The sequence below is a fragment of the Camellia sinensis genome, chromosome 13, assembly GCF_055761805.1.
Source record: "Camellia sinensis isolate YWXY chromosome 13, ASM5576180v1, whole genome shotgun sequence".
NCBI classification, from domain to species: Eukaryota; Viridiplantae; Streptophyta; class Magnoliopsida; order Ericales; family Theaceae; genus Camellia; species Camellia sinensis.
The window spans coordinates 93,451,963-93,472,161 of NC_138973.1; the positions used below are offsets into that span (position 1 = coordinate 93,451,963).

At 34.8% G+C, this 20,199-nt stretch overlaps 1 protein-coding gene across 1 annotated transcript; it reads right to left on the reverse strand.

The window, feature by feature from the left end:
- Positions 1-17,421: 17,421 nt before the first annotated feature.
- Positions 17,422-19,689, reverse strand: LOC114304697 (inositol oxygenase 4). Its single transcript, XM_082902898.1, has 9 exons — positions 19,565-19,689; positions 19,056-19,260; positions 18,829-18,888; positions 18,601-18,653; positions 18,376-18,498; positions 18,220-18,289; positions 18,052-18,130; positions 17,868-17,949; positions 17,422-17,643 (listed from the first exon to the last, which is right to left on the reverse strand). Exons 2-9 carry the CDS (start codon positions 19,249-19,251, stop codon positions 17,617-17,619), a joined length of 690 nt encoding a protein of 229 aa, XP_082759024.1. The 5' UTR covers positions 19,252-19,260; positions 19,565-19,689; the 3' UTR covers positions 17,422-17,616.
- Positions 19,690-20,199: the final 510 nt, after the last annotated feature.

Genomic DNA, 20,199 nt, shown 5'->3' on the forward strand with positions numbered 1-20,199 from the left:
CAAACCTCTCCCCGCAATAATCAAAACTAGAGCAGTGGTAAGTATAACTTTAAGCTCTTGAAATGACTTCTCACAAGTCTCACCCCACACAAATTTGATCCCTTTCCTCGTCAGTCTAGTCAACGGTGAGGCTAACCTAGAGAAATCCTTCACAAACTGACGGTAATACCCGGCTAACCCTAAGAAATTACGAATCTTGAAAGCATTCTTAGGTTGTGCCCAATCTTGCACTGCCTCAATCTTGGATGAATCTACAGTCACTCCTTCTGCGGATACCACGTGGCCTAAGAACTTAACTTCCTTCAGCCAGAATTCACACTTCCCAAACTTAGCATGCAGCTTGTGGACTCTAAGCAACTCAAGTACTACCCGCAAGTGCTCCTCGTGCTCCTCCTCAGAGGGTAAGTAAATCAATATGTCGTCCACGAAACGGTCTAGAAACTTACGAAAGATCCAGTTCATTAAGTCCATAAATATAGATAGGGCATTGGTTAGCCCAAAGGGCATTACTAGAAACTCATAATGGCCATACAATGTACAGAATGTCGTCTTCGGAATATCCTCCTCCTTCACTCTTAACTGGTGATAACCCGATCTCAAGTCTATCTTAAAGAAGCAATAAAACCCCTTCAACTGATCAAACAAATCATCTATACGAGGTATTGGGTACTTGTTCTTAACAGTTACCCAGTTCAACTTCTAGTAATCAATACAAAGTCACAATGCTCTATCTTTCTTCTTATCAAAGAGAGTCGGTGCTCCCCAAGGCGAAGTACTAGGGCGAATAAAACCCTTATCTAATAACTCCTTGAATTGAATCTTCAACTCACTCAACTCGGCAGGTGCAAATCTATATGGTGTCATGGAAATCGGGGTCGTACCAGGCACTAGATTAATAGAGAACTCTATCTCTCGATGAGGTGCAAACTAGTAAGGTCTTCTAGAAAGGCATTCGGTTATTCACAAACCATTTTTTAGCAACTCGACCAGAACTTCATCACACTCACCACTCAAGAAGTTTGCCAGAAGACAGCTAAGTTCACTCCGCCCACGCGGGTCATATACCGGTGATAAAAACCTATCCATCCGGTCCCCCAAGAAATATAAACAATCACCGCTCAAGGTACATATAGTAACCCTCTGACGGTAGCAATCTATAACAGCCATATATGATGACAGCCAGCCCATACCCAAAATAACATCGAAGCAAGACATGTCAATCAATACAAATGAAAACGGAAGTCAGCGACCAGAAACCTCTATATCACAACCCCGACACCCTTGCTTTAAAATCATCTCACAATAGGTGACTCTACACAGATAGGAGATGCTAATCGAGCCAACTCCAACCCCAAAATCGATGCAAATGCAGACACAATAAATGAATGGGATGCACTCGTATCAATCAACACATTAGCAACTGAATTGTAAAATAAGAAAGTACCTCTCATTACCAAAAGTGCTAGTACCAGATCTGGCGCTATAACAGCATACACACGCCCGGTGGGTCTCTACTCAACCTGCTCACCCCTTGGAGCATATGCCTAATGCAATGACTGAGCCAAAGAGGCTCCCTAATTAGCCCTTGAGGCCTGTGCTAACTGTGCAGGTTGATGACTCTGTGTCTGTCTCTAACCAGATGCAGCAGATGTGCTACCAAACTGAAGGCAAAATCTCTTCATGTGCCCCGCCTGCCCACACTGATAACAAGTAAGCAGTTACCCTCTTCCCTGACTCTGGCTTTGAGAACGAGTCGAAGATGATGCTGTTCGCTGTCATTCTCCTCTGTACAGGCAAGCTAGAGACTTGTGGCCCAGCTGACCACACTTGTAACAAGTCATATCTCCCCGACCACCCCTCCTAAAACCTGAACACGGTACTAGAAAGTGGACCTCGATTGCGCTCCCTGGCACGACTGGGGGTTAGAACCCCTCTGCCTCTTATTGTCTCCCTGACTGTCCTAACTCCTCCTTGAGCCCCTCATTCTCTCCTTCTCATAATGGTCTCAAGATGGGCCGCCACCTCCACAAGGTGCCCGTAATCTCTAATCATGGACCCAGCCACTTGAACATGAGTTTGGTCCTCAATCTCTTCTCAAACTCCAAGCAACAGCGCTCCCCAGTCGCCACAAGCTCAGGTGCAAACCTAAACAAGATAGTGAAGATGGCCTCAAACTCAGCCACTAGTATGTTCAACTGCACCAACTTACAAAACTGGTCTATCCACTTCTCCCTAACTGTAGAAGGCAAAAACTTATCCTGGAAGGCGTCGATGAAAGCCTTTCAAGTTCCTCCAATGCGCCCTCGCGCATACTTCCACTATTGACCTGCGTCTCCCTTCAGTTGAAAGGACGTCAAGGTCACTCTCAAGCCCCCGTCCTTGATGTCGAGCATCTCAAACGTCTTTACCATTTATTCTAACCACTCAGTTTCCTTCAGTGGCTCATTAGGGTCACCCACAAACTCATTTGGATTCGACCAGAAAAACTCCCGCTTTAGGAAAGACGGCCCTACCTCGACTATTTGGGCTTGGACTTTATTCTCAGCCCTAAGAATGTTTATGGATTCCCACAATGCCCTGACCATTTCGCGGGCTAAAGTGCCCATGGCCTGCTGACCAACTGGTTCGGCCACATTGGCCTAACCAACTCCTTCTTTTTGTGCCAGAATGTCATCCGGTATCAGCATCTCCTGCCACCTAAGCCTACCACGCTTACCACCACGACCACGTCCACGTCCTGACATCCTAATGAAGGTGACAAAAGAGATTAGCACATTTACAAATGTGCTAAAGCTAACTCACTTGTGTCATAATGCGATGGACAACAGTAATTCACTCCACGTAAGCACATATGAATTTCATCTTCGAATAATAATCGTCCCGAGACGTTGCCAGAGTTCTAGTTAGAAACGTCAGTGATCAAATGCCTTTCTAACAGGACTCCTACAAACCTATGGATTCGATCAACATCTTGGAAATTAAATCCCATTCCCATATAATCACATAAACATGTCATCACATAACGTTACTAGCATACAAATATCTCTGCAAAGCGAGACAAACCCACTGTGGTACTAACAACTTCTCATGTACCCAAAGTATTCAAATCCCGTACGCTCTGATACCAAGTTGTAACGCCTCGAAAATAATTACAATAGTTCGACCTAACACAATATACATTTGACAACATAATCAAAATAATAAACTTTCATTAACCTGAATTGTTACACAAAAGTGACACATGCGATATACATTTATAAATAGTTCATCCTGATTCTACAACATGTGTTACAAGTGGTAAAGAGGAATGAAAGTTAAACAGATAATTATATGCCTTAAAGGCTTATAACTTTCCAAGTCATTGCTTGGTTACAACAAAAGAAAGTCTAACTCTATACAATTTAAGCCGTTGGCTATACAAATAAGTACAAAATTGAAGCTTGTGCTCCAAACTCCTTCCGAGCTACTGCCTTGGCGGAGGCATAACATCAACACCTGAAAATGGTTTTCCCAAATAAGGTGAGCCAACGCCCAGTAAGAACAATCTAACACAATATATGGACCTTAACAAAGATATAAGTACAATGTGTATTTACAATGCCAGTGAGAAAACATTTATATTCTATATCATCATGAAGTACCAAATTTCATAACTTAATCCTTTTTCCTTCTCATCAGTTCAAGCTAAATCATTTCATCCCAATTCATGAGCCAATTTCATTATCTTTCAAACAACCTATCTGATACTACAACTCAGTGGTTCCCAAATTAACACAATCATCACACAAGCACTTCAATTTGCCATTTTACGAAAATTTCATCCACGGGATCGACACCCATGTATACGCGCAGTTTTGGGACTTTCACCCAAGACACACAAGTCAACTTAGTTCAATGGAGTCCATCTCCTATCTCCTCTCAAACAATGGAGTATATCCCATTTCTCCTCCCAAACAATCATACATATATAATGTATTTAAAACTTAGTCATATTCAATGACAATCAACAAGAGATTAGTTTCAATTTACCTAATCCTCACGTAATTTCTACAACTATCATAGCTATCCTCCACCGATAGCCCTACACAAATATTAAATCTCAAGACAGATAGTTTATTCAGATTTTCAAAAGGTGTGAGATAATGCATATCCAACTCCACCATTAACACCAACATATTCATCCAATTTCATATTTATAATACCAATTTCATTTATTTATACAAAATAAATACTTGAACCAATTTAGGTTAACTTCCCTCTTTCCCAAAATACCAATCCAAATGCCAAAATCAACAATTGTGACGCAATATAACCTCATTTTCAAACCCCATGACTATTTATATTACATTCACTAGAAACCCCTCTTTTGATTTTACATCTCAAACCCTAGGTTTGTCCAAAATACTCCCAAAACCCATCATTGTTACACAATAACCAATAACTAAGTTAAAATCCATAAAAAGGTATAGAAAATCCCTATCTCAAAGTTAGGAGACGAGCAAAGCAAGGTGGAAACTTCAATGACGCCGAAACCAAGTTCCAACCAAATCAAAATGGAGCTCTAGGAATGCTCTAACTTTTTCTCAAAGGCACTAGGGTGGAGAACCCAATGGATCTAGTTAATAATGTAGAGTGAGTGTGAGTTTTAGAGAGAGAAGGAGAGAGAGAGACTCAAGATCTAGGTTTTTGGAAAGATTTAAAGAGAGAGAGAGGAATGAAAAATGAACTAAAAAGTCATCTTCACGAACTAATATACACGCAGTCCGCTCGAGCGCAAGAAATAACGCTCAAGCGCTAGACACATAGTTTTGCTTGAGCGCAAGAAGTGACGCTCGAGCGCAGAATACACACTTTCAGAAGTTTTGCAAACGAAGGACATTGCTCGAGCTTAAGATGGGCCGCTCGAGCGTCCACCCGCTCGGGCATGGAATACACTCTTCTAGTATATTGCAGGTCTGCAAAAATATTGAGAGTTTGCAAAGCCCACTCCAGTGCAAGAAGCGACGCTCAAGCGAAGGAGCAAAAATCTGGACAACAAAGGTTTGAAAATCAAGCAACCAACCTGTTCCAAAGAAGACCAATACAATCCAATAACCAAATTTAAGGAAGAATAAGAGGGAAAAGACATAAACAACCATACGAGGCTACAAAATCCGAGTCCAAAATACAAAATGGGTCGGGTCTAAACCAGTAACGCTATATAAACTAAAAGCATCTCCAACGGTTCGGTATTTTTTTCATCAAATCTAATTAAAAAAAGGACGATTTCCTCAATTTGATATGAGTTGTTCCAATTGGTGCACTGTTGCTTGCATCAAAAGGCAGGGACGTCAGGCAAGACGACCAGCCGGTCGACCAAACAAGGCACTCCAAACAAGGCACTGAAAAAAAAAATTCCTCCCATTTTTGTTTCCCAATTCGTTTCTCATTTCTTTTTTCCTATATTAAATATTTTCCTTTCCTGGTTAATCTACACTGAATATTGTGTTTGAATCTTAGATTTGTGTATTAAAAAGAAAAATGAAAAGGTAAGAAAAGAAAAGAAAAGAAAGTGAAGATGGATGAATTTCTAGTTGGGTTAGGAAAGTGAGAAAAAATTCAATAGATAGAAAAATGGTGAATGAGACTAGATCAAGATTATTTATCTGCTACAATGGGTTATTTACTAACAATGCCTCATTTAGCATATTGGGTTTATAAAATATTGAAAGAAGTAACACAAATTTTGAAAATTTAAATTAGCACCTCACCATTTTTCATTTCTCCCTCTTTTTATTGGCCTCTATTTTTACCAGAAAATGAAGGCTCTGAGATTGGTTTTTTTGGAAACTGCTAAAGATTTGATTTTGGCAACCCATATATAAAATGTATTGAATAAAAAGAAGAAGAATTGTGGTTTGGTTGTTGGTTTGGCTCTCTTTCTTGACTAATTTTTGGTTAAGTTTGTGCTAATATGAACAATGTATAATATGAGCCATGTATGTGAGAGTGACTACGCTAAACAGGGAAGTGAACTGTTGAGACATGGTTTTGTAGAGTGGAGGGTAGAGTCTAGAGAGGTGGGGTTCCTGTGAGGATCTGAGTGAGAGAGAGAGAGAGAGAGAGAGAGAGAGAGAGAGAGAGAGAGAGAGGGGGGGCCAAAATGGAGGACTCTTTGCTTAAAGTGTCAACCCAGTTCGCAGGCCAAGCATGGCTGCAGCTCTGCATTTTCTGTCTAAACCGAACGACTGGTGGGACAATCGGCCGGACGATTGTTCGGTGAGACCTACCTCCAACGTAAACGCATAGTGAAATAGTGAAATCAGACCCAGCTCTTCAATTTGGTGAAAATTTTGCTTCATTCTCAATTTGATACTATTTTGATGAAATCGTTGGAGCCAAAAAAAACCAAATTCAAATTTGGTGATAACCGTTAGAGATGGTCTAAGTAATGATGTATATTAAGGGTGTGTTTGTTTGGACGGACTGGATAAGGGGAGATTGTAATCCATCGGACTGTTAGTCCCGGGATACATTGTCCTGGGATTATTTGGTTGGATTAGATTTGTATCCTATGTTTGTTTAGTCATGGGATTAGATGTCTGGATTGGACTAGTTTTAGTAAATCCAATGTTTGGTTAGACGGACTGGATAAGGATAAATGTTCAAAAGATTATTTTACCCTTATAATCTATAATTTATAATTTAACAACACTAAAAAAATTTAATTTATAAGGCCACAATTTTTAATTTATTATTTTCAATTAAATTAAATTTATATTTTATATTTTATATTTTTATTTAATATATAATTTTAAATAACGACAATAAAAAAATAATTTTATTTAATATATAAATTAAATTTTCAAAAACACTAAAAAAATTTAATTTATAAGGCCATAATTTATAATTTATTATTTATTATTTTTAAATAAATTTAATTTATAATTTATATTTTTTATTTAATATATAATTTTAAATTAACAATACTAAAAAAAATTTATTTCATATGTAAATTTAATTTTTTAACAATACTAAAAAAAATTAATTTATAAGGCCATAACTTATAATTTATCATTTTTAATTAAATTTAATTTATAGTTTATAATTTAAATTTTTTATTTAATATATAGTTTTAAATTAACAACACTAAAAAAATAATTTATAAATGTTCAAAAGACTATTTTACCCTTTTCTAATTGTTCACTGAGTAATAGCATGGAGGGTAAAATGGACATTTCACAAAATAATCCCATGGGATACCAATCCCATGGTTTCTATCCCACACCCCCGATGGGATAGGATAGTCCCATGTTTGGGGAATAATAGTCCGGAGTAAAATTTTTCAAACAAACAATGGACTATTAGTCCGGTGGGACTAATAGTCCAATCCCACTCTCTTATCCCTCAAAACAAACATGCTCTAAGAGGATTGATGGTATGTAAATAGAATCACCCTTTATGAGCTTGTTTGGGAAGAACATTTTGGCTGAAATAGTCATAAAAGAAAAAATAAGTTATTTTAGTCAAATAGAACAAAATATCACATCCAACCCATAATCATTTTATTGTCTCTCATAAAAGTCAAAAAAGGTCAAAAAATCTATCCCAAACAAGTCTTTTTAGCCCTAACCTTAAAAAGTCAAAAAGTTAAAAAGACAATCTACATCTCAAACGAACTCTATATTTACCCTAAAATTTATAATTTCAAACTAAATTAATATAAATTTAAAAAAAAATGAAATCAAAAATTTTAAATTAATCATAGTCACAGCTCTGTCGTTGATTTCAACTTCCAAATAAAATAAAATAAATAAAATAAAATAAAAAGTCAAATCATTCGTAGGCTGTAGGGGTGTGCGCGGTGCGGGTCGGTGCGGTTTGAGAGAAAAATAGAAATCGTATGGCGGGTGGCGGATTGATAAAAATGTTACTAGAATTTGCCATTTTCCTTATCTAAAACCGGCGGTTCGGTTGGCAAATAATGGCGGATTTGCCTTGGCGGTTCGGGCGGATTGGCGGTTTATAAAAAATATAATTCAAATTACAAAACTTAAATCAAAGAGTAAAAAAAAAACGAGAGATACCGTGATGTTAAGCATCTTGCGAAAGTTTCTTCTAATGCAGCAAGTGTAGCAACAACATGATAATATCAACGACTATGACATCAGTTCATTACAAGCATCTGTGGAAGCTACAATGATCAGATACAATACATAAAATTTTCCTCGAGCAATAATGTAATACTATATTCTAAGGTATAGAACAACAAGCAAACTTAAGTAAAAAAGAATTTTTAGAATCTTATAAAACATGATTTAATAGCGGTGCGGGTCGGTGCGGTTTAGAAGAAAAATAGAAACCGGCGGATTGATAAAAGTGTCACTAGAATTTGCCATTTTTCTTATCAAAAACCGGCGGTTCGATTGACAAATAATAACAAATTTACCTTGACGGTGCGATTCGGTGCGATTTTGGCGGTTTCGACAGTTTCGACGGTATTATGCACACCCTTAGTAGGCTGTGAGTCGATGCCAAGTCAGTGGGTCCCTTAATTGGATATTAATGATTTACACGTAAAGCTGACTCATCTTAAAGTAGTGGGCGCGTGTATTTTTGTGAGAAACACTGAAAAATAAAAATAAAAACAAAATACTTGCTAACAAATTTATTTTATTTTTTTTGGGGAGGGGAAATTACCACTCAGGAATAATTTTAAAAAATTATTATACATTAATGAAAAATTTTATAATTTTAATTATTAATATTATTATTTATTTATAATTATTTTTTCTTACACCCACTAGTATGTTATTTCTCCTTCTTTTTTTCATTGCTATAATTTGTCTATTTTGTTGGCTTGGTTATAGTTCTAATTGGATCTATTTTGCTTCTAATTTTCAACACTTTATCATTTTAATTTGATTGATAATATTCGTTAAAAAATTAGATATAAATTAAAGATAAAATAGTCTACTTATAAAAAAAATTCCATTTTTGAATTAGATATCAATTCCTCAATCATTTTGAGAAGAATGAATGAATTGTTTTATTTCCCTAGGTTTCAACCCAAATTCTAAAAAAGTGCTTATCAATTAAACTAAATTATCACAATATGAAAAATTAAAAATTAAAAATGATGTAATTAGAACCAGTAGCGAAGCAAGGAAATTAAGTTAGAGGGGGCATCTTACAATTTCAACTTTTTTTTTTTTTTTTTTGGATCAACAATAAGATTGTTAGATATAATCCCACATCGCCAATCTAAACCGCCCAAACTTAATGTAATGTAAAGGTTTTTTCACTAATTATCAATTGATTTTGAATTATATATATATATATATATATCCAAAATTGACAAAAGTTGATGTAAGTAATCAACAATAAGCTAATACAATAATTTTTTTTTTTTTTTGAAAAGTCATTGGAGCCGCATGACCCCCTAGTCCCTTATTAGTTTTGTTGCTGATTAGAATTACAATGATTAAATTGATACAAGAAATCAAGTGCGTAGATGTTTTTTTTTTTTTTTTAAATGGCAATTAAAAACAACTAAAACACAATCATGAAATAAGTAATGGTTATCTACCTGCTGAAATAGCTTTATTGGCTTTTTTGGCTAAAATAATACTAAAAAACAAAATAAGTTAAAATAATCAATAAGACAAAATGTCATATCAAACCCATAATCATTTCACTTTTTCTCTCACAAACATCACATGCAACTACAAAAAAATCTAACTATCTTCCCAAATATAAAACTTCTAGCCTCCTAAAATAGCCTACTAAAATAACAACTTCTCAAACACCTATAACTCCTGTGGGAAAGTGATTATGGATTATAACTTAACAGATTATAACTTACAGCTGTGAGCATAAGCTGGTAACCTGTTTCGTGTAACTGTGGGATTATAAATTTAAGCAGCAGAGTAGTGTTTGGTAAATAAACTGTAAAATAACTTTTTGCTGTGTAATTGTCATTTTTGCCCTTATGAACATAAAAATTGTAATTTTGTCATTTTCTTCACTTTAAATTTTTGAAAAAGTTATTTCATTAATGGAAGTTGATTAATTAGTACCTAATTTGGTACATTTTTACATTATCTCAATTTTATTTTATTTTATTTTATAATAGTATGATATTTGGAATCAAACCAAGGGCTGATTTCAACAAAACTCAGAATATTAGAGTAGAAGAATAGAAGAGGAGAAGAAGAAAGGGGAAGAATATACCTCAGTCGCCGCCGCCGTTGCTTGTCGCTCGTCGCTCGCCGCCGGTCGAAGGATGGAGACATATTCCCTAAATTGAGAGAGGGGGTTGGCTGGAAGGGCATATTCCCTAAATTGATGTGTATATCTAATATGTATATCCATATATAACAAAACATAGGGTTTAGGGTTTCAAATCTTACTTTTTGGTGGAGATCAATGGAAAACAAGGACGATCGCCGGCGATCTTCAATGTATGGAGCAGTTCTTAAGTTTTGGAGGGACATTTAAGTCATTTTGTCCCTCCATGATCAGTTGCGCGCGTAAGCTAATTTGATAAGCACCCTTGGAGAAACTTTGAGATTTAAGCTAAAAATGGCTTAAATTAAGCTATAATCCATGCCTTATAAGTTGTACCAAACACACCAACATAGCTTAATTTAAGTCAAAACCTGATTTAAGTTGAAAAAAAAAATTACCAAACAGGCACTACATAAGATTGTTTGTAAAATTGATAATAAGAAAGCAAAAGCGTGTGTTTGGTTTGGCTTTGAGAGATGAGCTTTGGAAAAAAAATTTCAAAAAATTGTTTGGTTTGAGATTTTTCTCAAAAAAAATTTCAAAATCACTTTCTCTATCTTACACATCAATCAATCACTTTTTCTCTCACACGCATCTATTCAATTATAACAAAATATCAAATCATCTCAAATTCCCAGACTCCAAAATTACTTTCAAAATATATAACCAAACAAATCAAAAAAATTTCTAAACTCTCTTCCCAATTTTTTTTTTTTTGAAAATCACTCTCTCAAAATCAAACCAAACACGCCCTTTATTTCCCAAACTTTTAAAAACAATCATCACAAAAATTTAAGTAAAAATTGCACTAAAAATAAAATTTTAAATCTAAGAAAAAGTTATAAGTAGTCTCATAAGTTCTTCCAAACAGAGCGGTTGAAATGTACTAATCAAGATGTACTAGTTAAGTTTTTAAATTGTTAATTATTAAATATATATATCCATGAAAATAAAAAATAAAAATCTTCCTAATGACTTTTCTTGCACGCGCCGAAGTGAGAGTAGAACTAATCTATAATCACGTTTATTAAATGGTTCGTTTTTGACCATTTTTAGGCACGTTTGGCTAAACTAAAAAAGTGCACTTATTTCATTTTTTTATCTTTTTTGAGTCACATCAATTAATATTTTCTCTCTACTTTTTCTACACATAATATAAGAAAAGTCAAAAAGTGTACTTATTTAGTCTTCCCAAGCTTGACCTTAATGGGACAGAAATGTATATCCAACCAAACAAATATTTATTTTTCAGTTCAGGACTCCAAACTTTCCTAATATCTAGGAAGGGCTTTTTTATAGCACTATAAGTACCCTCATTTCTCGCAACAGTTCTTCATTCCATACACACATTCAAAACAGCTCTTTTGCTTCTGTTTTCTTTGTTTTGTGCTGTCATTCCTTTTCAACATTGTTGGCAACATGACTATCCTTATTGAGCAGCCTGATCTGGGTAACATAATGTTCTTATTGTTTATGTTTTTATAAAACATGTTTTTTTTGTTAACATTTTGGGTACATACTTTGATGGTTGTCATGTTCAGTATAAAAAAACAATTTCATAAAATATTTTTAATTTTGTTGACAGGTTTACAGGGGGAGGATAAGAGGGTTCCTTTTGATAACAATGACTTGGTTTTGGATGGAGGATTTCCAGTTCCAAAATCTATGCATGATGCAGGGTTTGATGCCCCAGAGATCAATTCATTTGGCCACTCATTCAGGTCAGTTTTTCTTTTAATTGGTGTGAGCGAAAATGGAAGTTGCATCATGTAGCAATTAGGGCTATAAATCAATTGAGCCGAGTTCAAATCAACATCAAACAATTAAGGATAAACTATCAATAGGTCCTAATAGTTTGTTTAATTCTTATCAAGTCCAATTAAAATAAATTCTAGTAAAATTGTCGGTAAAAATAATTTTTGTGGCAATTTTTTGCATATTACTAAAAATTAACAATTAGTGACTTTTTTGTCATGATTTTTATAAATTGTCGCTAAAACTTACAATTAGTAAAATAAAATTTGTGACAAATTTTTCAAACTGTTGCTAAAAGTTGAAAATTAGTGATTTTTTTTTTTGTGACGATTTTTTTAAACTGTTGCTAAAACTTACAATTAATGACATTTTTGTGATAATTTTCAAACTGTCGTTGAAAATTAATAATTAGTGTCGTTTTTTAATAGTATTTGATGAAAAACGCTATTAATTATCATTGGACCTATTAGACAATAAATTTACCCATTAAGACCAAGTAAGTCTCCCAAAAATTAACAAAATTCAAAATGTGTTTAAACTTGATTTGTTTATATATTGAGCCGATCTCGAATGCACTTTTCACGAGTTGAACATGAGTAAAGCTTTAAGTAACTCGGTTCCTTTTATAGCCCTAGTTGTAACACTTGAATCCGAACATCACACCTGGAAAGGGAGTATCAAATTTAAAAGGCCTACCCTTGGTCTTGATTCAGTTGAAGTTCTAGATATGCAGGACCAATCTTGTTTTGTTTTGATTATGTGATACTACTGTTGAATTTTTATGACTTTAAGAGCTTTCAATCTAAAAGAATAGGCTTGTCAAATGATTAGCAAAACTTGGAATACAATGGAATGAAACTAACACAAGCTTTGGCACGGTAAGGTGAGTATGGAAGATATCGTCTTCACTTCTTTTTCAGGAATTGCGTGTTTGATGAATATTTGAGTGCTTGTTGCACGCACTCACGCACAAATGAACTATTACACAACCGTCCTTAAACTAAAAATCATTATGATTATTTATTGCTTCGGGCCTCTTTCTAATTGAAAAAAAGAAGAAGAAGAAGAAAGAAGTCAAGTCTAGTTAAATTGAAACCATGGGATTCTCATTTTGGTGAATAGAGTCGTTTTTTAAATAATTATTTTTTTAATCCTATTTTAACTATTTTTGCACCATAAACCATGAATAAAAGTTGCACAATACCTTAACATATATTCTCAAATTAAAAATATATATAAATAATTCCAATAAGGTATGCGGGGCCATTCTTGTTTTGTTTTGATTATGTGGTACTGCTGTTGAATTTTTACGACTTTTGAGAGCTTTCAATCTAATAGAATAGGCTTGTCAAATGATTAGGCATGAAATTGTTGTTTAATTAATAAAAATAGTGGATTATTATATGGATGAAGTAAGCTAGGCCAATCAGAGCAGATTAGTATGAAATTTGAGAGCTTCTAAATACACTATGCATTATAAATATTGTAATTTTAAGAAGAAACACTTATACATATGCTTGTAGTTAGAAAATCGATGAGCCTATATAGAAATATGTTTAAAATTATTGAAGAATTTAACTGGTTTTTGAATAAATATTATAATTGGTTCTTTTCATTGCTATAAGAAAATTAGCAGAACTAAATTGAGCACCAGAGGCTGATTGTAATTTTGGTTTCCAATTTTTAGAAGGTACGATCTGTTTTGACTTTAAAAAATTTACACTAATAACAAATGAATATTAAATTTAAATATTTGTATATTTTGATTTTTTTTTTACAGTATTAGAAGATAAGTGATCAACGGCACATGTTTTGCAATAAAGGCTAGGGAGGGAGGTATTTATAGAACAGCTCCACCCTCTCTCTTCATATATTTTCAATGTAAGATTCTACAATTTTTTGTAAAACCTTTGAAAAGCTTCACCTAAATCCCTTATTTACATTAAATCAAAAAATCGATAAAATTGAACTAAAGAAGTGGTAGGTTCTAATCTTGGTCATTTCATGAATAGAGAGTCAAATTTCTAACACTCCATTTGTTTCAACAGAACATATTGTTTTACTAAATATGATTTTTTTTTTTTTCCTCTAGAAGATGGAAAGAACGATAATTAAGTACTGTGTACGCCAACAAGTGCAACCAATTTTCGTTAGGATAGTCCTTTCTGATTGCCTCAGCTATTTGTAACAAATGCTCGATTTGAGGATTATCGCAGTATGGATTGCTATCATCCACGACATCATTGAGAAGTTCACTGCTTTCCCCGATAGCTATAGTTTTGTCCTACTTTCTTCTTTTTAGCACACAATAGGTTAGTGAAGCATGAGTCGGCATGGAGAAAGAAAAGCCAAATAGTTTGGCCTAGTGGGAAGAAGAAACAACGAAATGATAAGATGAGGTGCCTTGAACATCCCATGGGGTCGTTGCAACTCTCTACCTTTATAATCTAGTATTCTTGGGATTGAGCACTAGAGTCATCTGCACTTTATTTGTTTCACTCCATGTTAGCCCAAGCTATAATGTAAAAGTCATTATTAATTTTCATTTTACGATTACAATAGCAGATAATTCACAGGTTTGTGTCCTAAGTACATAAACTTCTTATCTAAGTTAGCCCTTTTATCATTTTAGTTTATCTTTCCCCGTCTTTGGGCATGCAAACCATTCATTCATTGTTAACCTTCCTCAACTCTGCCCCCTAAAAGCAACACAATAAAGCTCCGTTTGGGAAGATGGTGTATGGGTTTTTTTTGACTATTTTAGTCACAAAAGATAAAATAAGCTATTTTAACCACAACAAACAAACATCACATCTAACTCATAATCATTACATTCTTCTCTCACAAAAAAAGCTAAAAAGCCGAAAGTCCTTCCCAAACTAAGCTTTTTAGCCGAGGCTAAAATAGCTAAAAAATCTAAAAAGCTAACCCACTTTCCAAATGAAACCTAAGTGGGTAATTAGTCGAGCTTGGTAATTAGGGGAAGGGAATGTTGCATTAAACATAAGAGAAACTTGAACCTGGGTATCATCCCAGTGGCAGATCTATAATAGGCCCAAGAAGGATAAATAGTTCTTCAATTTGTCACTCCTAAAAATTTATATATGCCCCTTAAACTTTTACGCACCCTCTTTTATTTTATCAACTAAATCCCCTCTATTAATCCCATAAATCAGGATTATTGAATTGTGATTTGGATATATGTGAATATGTGAACTACAATGATTATGACATTACTTAAAATGTTATATGTTGATTATGCTTAGAAGGGGACATTTTTCTATTGCATTAATATTAATATTAATATCAAGCAAAGCATTCAAAAGATGAAAACTCGTTGGAATCAATTTTAAAAATATACACGAGAAATTGTTTTTGGGTATATTATTAGCTTGAATAGTTTGCATCATTTTATTATTGTTGATTATGAAGAAAAAAAAAAGGTTATCATTAATGGTTGCTACTTGGGATAATTTTTTCTAATTTCACCATTGATCACGCTCGGTAAACATTCATCCACTACACGAACTCTCTTTCTCTCTTAGGTCTCTTGAATTTTCTTGGCATCAAAAGCAATAAATTTTGGAGGAAGAATATTATATTGCTCATCATCAAAGCTAGTCAAGTCTAACCTTGATAAAATCTGATCTATCCAATCACCCTGTGTACTACCTCTCTCTATTCAAGATGTCCGAAGGAGTTGCTAGAGAAATAGAGAAGATTGAAGCTGTGTTTTTGTGGGGGTGGCAATGATCTAAAGAGAAAAGTTCATTTAGTGAAATGGGTGGAGGTAACAAAGAGTGTCAATCAAGGGTATCTGGGTATAAGAAGGATTAGAGATGTGAATACTTGTTTACTACTCAAATAGCGGTGGAAATTTGGGAATCAAGTCAATGCACTCTGAAGAAGGGCTATTTGTCGCAAGTATAAAATCAAGGAAAATTGTTGGCATCCTCCACTAAGATCCCATTATAAACATTCTAGATTGTGGACTGACATTATCTCCATTGGGGCCTATAGTAGGAATATCTTCAGCTTCTATTTGGATAATTGTCTACTTAAAGTGGGGAATGGGTCTAGAATCTCATTTTGTCATGACAAGTGGTGTGAAGGACTTTGCTTTAAATCAGAATTCCCTCTTTTCTACAACCTTTCTATTGTCAAGGAAGGATCCCTTCATCATTTCTACCACAGGAAATCCAGCTCAGATAATTGGAATTTTCAGTATAGAAGAGAGCTTTATGCTTGGGAATTACTTGAAGAAAACAGACTTGTTAATGCCTTATCCTCTTCTCCTCTTCTGTGTCCTGACAGTGTGGCTTGTCAAGTTTGCGCTAATGGTTCTTTCTCTGTCTCTGCTCTTTATTCTTTCAGTAGCTCTCTGCTTTTCCTCAACTCAAAATTAGTAAGTTTGTTTGGTACAATGCTCTTCCCCCCAAAGTTCTCTTTTTTGGTTGGCTAGCTTGGAAAAACAGAATAAAGTCTGCAGAGTTTTTGCACAGAATAGACATTTTAAGCAGCAGTGCATCCTCCATCTGCCCATTCTGTACCACTGAAGTTGAAACTGCTATTCATTTTCTTGTTGCACTGCCCTCTAGTCATCAGTGATACATGATTGGGGTTTTAATTGGTGCATTCAAGGATTAGTTGAAGGTCTTTTCAATTGGTGGATGGGTGGAAAATTTAAGAGACTTGAAAAGAAAATCTGGAATGCGATACCCTTAGTTGTTCTGTGGTCTCTTTGGAAACATAGGAATGAGTGTGTCTTCTTTATGTCACAACCCAATTCCTCAGGTCTATATGAACTCATCAAAACCAGAACTGTTCTCTGGCTTAAAGCATCTACAAAGGATTTTCCTTTCTTAGTTGATGATTATATGTTCAAGTGGAATCAAATCAGATGTTGAATCAATTGGTGTCAACCAGGTGTTAGGTTGATAGGTTCTGGTCATGCTTTGCTTTGGTAATCTGTTAGACTGCTGCTCTATTTGGAAAAGCTGAACAACTCTAATCTGTTAGTCTTGGTACTCTATTTCTGCTTCTGGTAATCTATTTCTGTTTCTGTTTCTGCTTCTCTTGGTTGATCTGCCGCTGATTGCTGCTGCTCGTCTTGGTTGATTTGTTTTTGCTACTCTTGCTGATTGCTAATGGTTGGATTGCTAGTGGTTTGGTTTGTTTAGTTGTGGCTGTAATTTAGTAGTTTACACTTATTTTGCTACTGGTTTGTTTTGGCTGTATTTTGTTTGTTGGTTTCTCACCAACTGGAGCTTGGAGCTTGAGCTAGCTCCGAGATCCTCTTATTGATATACTTTATTATACTTTGTAAGTTTTCATCAATAAAGATTTATTTTACCGATTAAAAAAAATAAAAATAAAATCAAAGCTAGTCAAGTAGAATTTGAAAAAATGCTAAAGGAATGAAATTTAATTCCACCAAATGCATTGTACATCATTTATTGATAGAAATTTCTGGATAAAATTAGAGGAATTACATCACACTCTCGTATTTCTGTTGTGTGTTATTTGTGCACAAATCAAGTGCAATAACAAATCCGTTAATATCTCAAATAATGTGTCTTCAATTTGGAACATTCACCATCTCAGCTTCGCCGGGAAATACTGCAACAAAAATCTCTACTTAAGAATACGGAACATCAAGATGAAAAAAGTTTCAAAAAAATAGACATTCATAGAAACCAGTGACATAACACTCGTAAGGTGCTCCTTGAGAGTGTTGCAAGACCAATTTTGAAAAAGAGATGCGCATAGAAATTGGTTACAAAATAGTCATAATTCTGTGACTGATTTTGTGCACGTGAGTTCTCAATTAGAGCAATACTCACCTTCTCAATGAGAGAAAGATAATATGGCTTGACCTTCTCGACATCGATGCGAACTTTGCTCTTACTGTAAAGGTCATATTTGCTACATAAATTTAAAAAGTTTGTAAACAATATTAAACTTTGTTAGTCATATCTGCATAAAATATGCAATTAAAATAAAATGCTAGAAAGAAAGAGGGATTACTTGAAAATTTTTAGCCACTTCAAATTCTCAACATCATCCTCATTCATCAAATGCGTGTATGCTCCTGACTTATGTAATGCTGTAAGATGAATTATTTAGATCTTCATGTTAAACATATTAATTAAAAAATAATTTTTGGAATTAAAAAAATTTAGCATAAATGCTTACGATAAAAAGAGTGGTATCGGATGATGAACAATGCAGTTGGAGGCAGAGTTGATCCATTTTCCTTAGCCACCTAAAAATTTGAAAATGAAGTTAGATTAACAAGAAGTTTTTATAGTATTAAATATCTAAATTAAACTAATTACTTGAAACACATACCAAATACATGTAATCATCATGCCCCCATGATATCATTACGTTGTCTAGGCCACAACCTTCCACATAAATTCCATTCTCAGTGTTGTAAACAGGATTTTTTGAATCTGGATTGTGCTCGAAATACTGCATAAAAAGTATTTATTCATTTTTCTTATAATAAAATTGTTAATTAAAATCATGTATAATTTATTCTACAAGATAAGGTTTAAAATTGAGGAAGCACACCTTGTGATGAACAATCGATTTGTTGAAAGCACACCCCAGAGGGAAGGTGTCACCTGTAATGTCAAAAACAATGAAAGGTTATCTTGATTTTTCCAAAATAGTTTGTAAATAAGTTTAAAGTGACTTTTTTTTTCTTTTTTTTTTTTTGCATAACATAAAAATGAAAATGATACCAAACGCATGATCACATATTATTTAAGTTGTCATAACTCATAATAAAACACTCACCAACAACAGCCCATTGAGGAAGGCCCCCAAAGCTAGGATGAAGAAGAACTTTTCCAAGATCTGAAACCATATTAACATCAAATTAGGTTTTAATCCACTAGAAGGGTCTTGGCCATTTCATGAGTAGATTAGTCGAGTTTCTATTCGTTTATTTCGACCAAAAACATTTTCTTACAAAAACATTTTTCTGGAGGATACAAAGAACAACTATTAAGTACAATGTGTACCATGAATCAGTCCAGTTAGGTGCAACCAATCTTCCTCAGGATAGTCCTTTCTAATTGCCTCAGCTGTCTGCAACAAGTGCTCGATTTGAGGCTCATCCAAATCTGGATCGCTATCGTCCACAACATCATTGAGAAGTTCACAGCATTCCCAAATGCTCATGCCCACTTTATCCAACTTCCCATACTCTTCCCTCATCCCCTTCACCTATATTTGTTTTCATTTTCTGTTATTGAAAACAGGAAAAAAAAAAAAAAAAAAAAAAAAAGAAGAAGAAGAAGAAGAGAAAGGAAATTGATGCAAGAAATTTGTATTTTGGAATTTTTTTTTTTGAAAATATCAATCTCAAGAAACCTTTCTAAATTATTTTTTGAATTTTGAAAAATATTTTCACACATAAATGAAAATGGTGAGTGTGTTTGAATTTTCCATTGATTTGTTTACAAAATACTATGAAATAGGGTCAGTGTTTGCTTGGATAACAAATTACTAAAACAATGTTGAAACCTACAAAATCATATGTTTGGTTAATGTGATTCACTCTATAGAATTCCTCAACTGTCTGTTGTCTTTCACTCTCAGCATTATAGTCCCTGTCAAGCTTTCTCAGGTTAGAAACAATTCATCCCATGAATACTGTACGGGGAGCAAATATTCCGGCGTGCCCGTATTCCTTTCTTCCGAGCTCCGTCGATGTCCGATCACCTGCGAGCAAGTAATGGTGAGCTACCCGGCGGTGTGTGGCCGGATAAACCCTCCGACGGTCAAGTTAGCACACACCTTAGAGGGAATAGAGAGAAGGGAGAGAGTGTTTGAGTGTAAGAAATCCTTACAGATGTGTTCGTGTATCGCGTATGGGGGGCGCAGACATGCTTATATACCTTCTGAGCCCCATATCCACTCCCTGTCATCTCCTGACACGTGGCTCTGCTATCCCATCTGTCAGCATAAACCATGCCGTTCATCACCTGCTCTCAACTGCCTGTCAGCATAGCTGGAGCTCGGCAGCCGAGCTGCCCTACCTCGGTCATACCATGCTTCATACCTTAAGCGCCTAACCGGATAACCAAATGAAGGACCGGGCTAGGCGGCATCTCGGCAAAGCTTAGCCCGGGCTCCTCCTTTGGTCGGCCTTCTCGCCGGTCA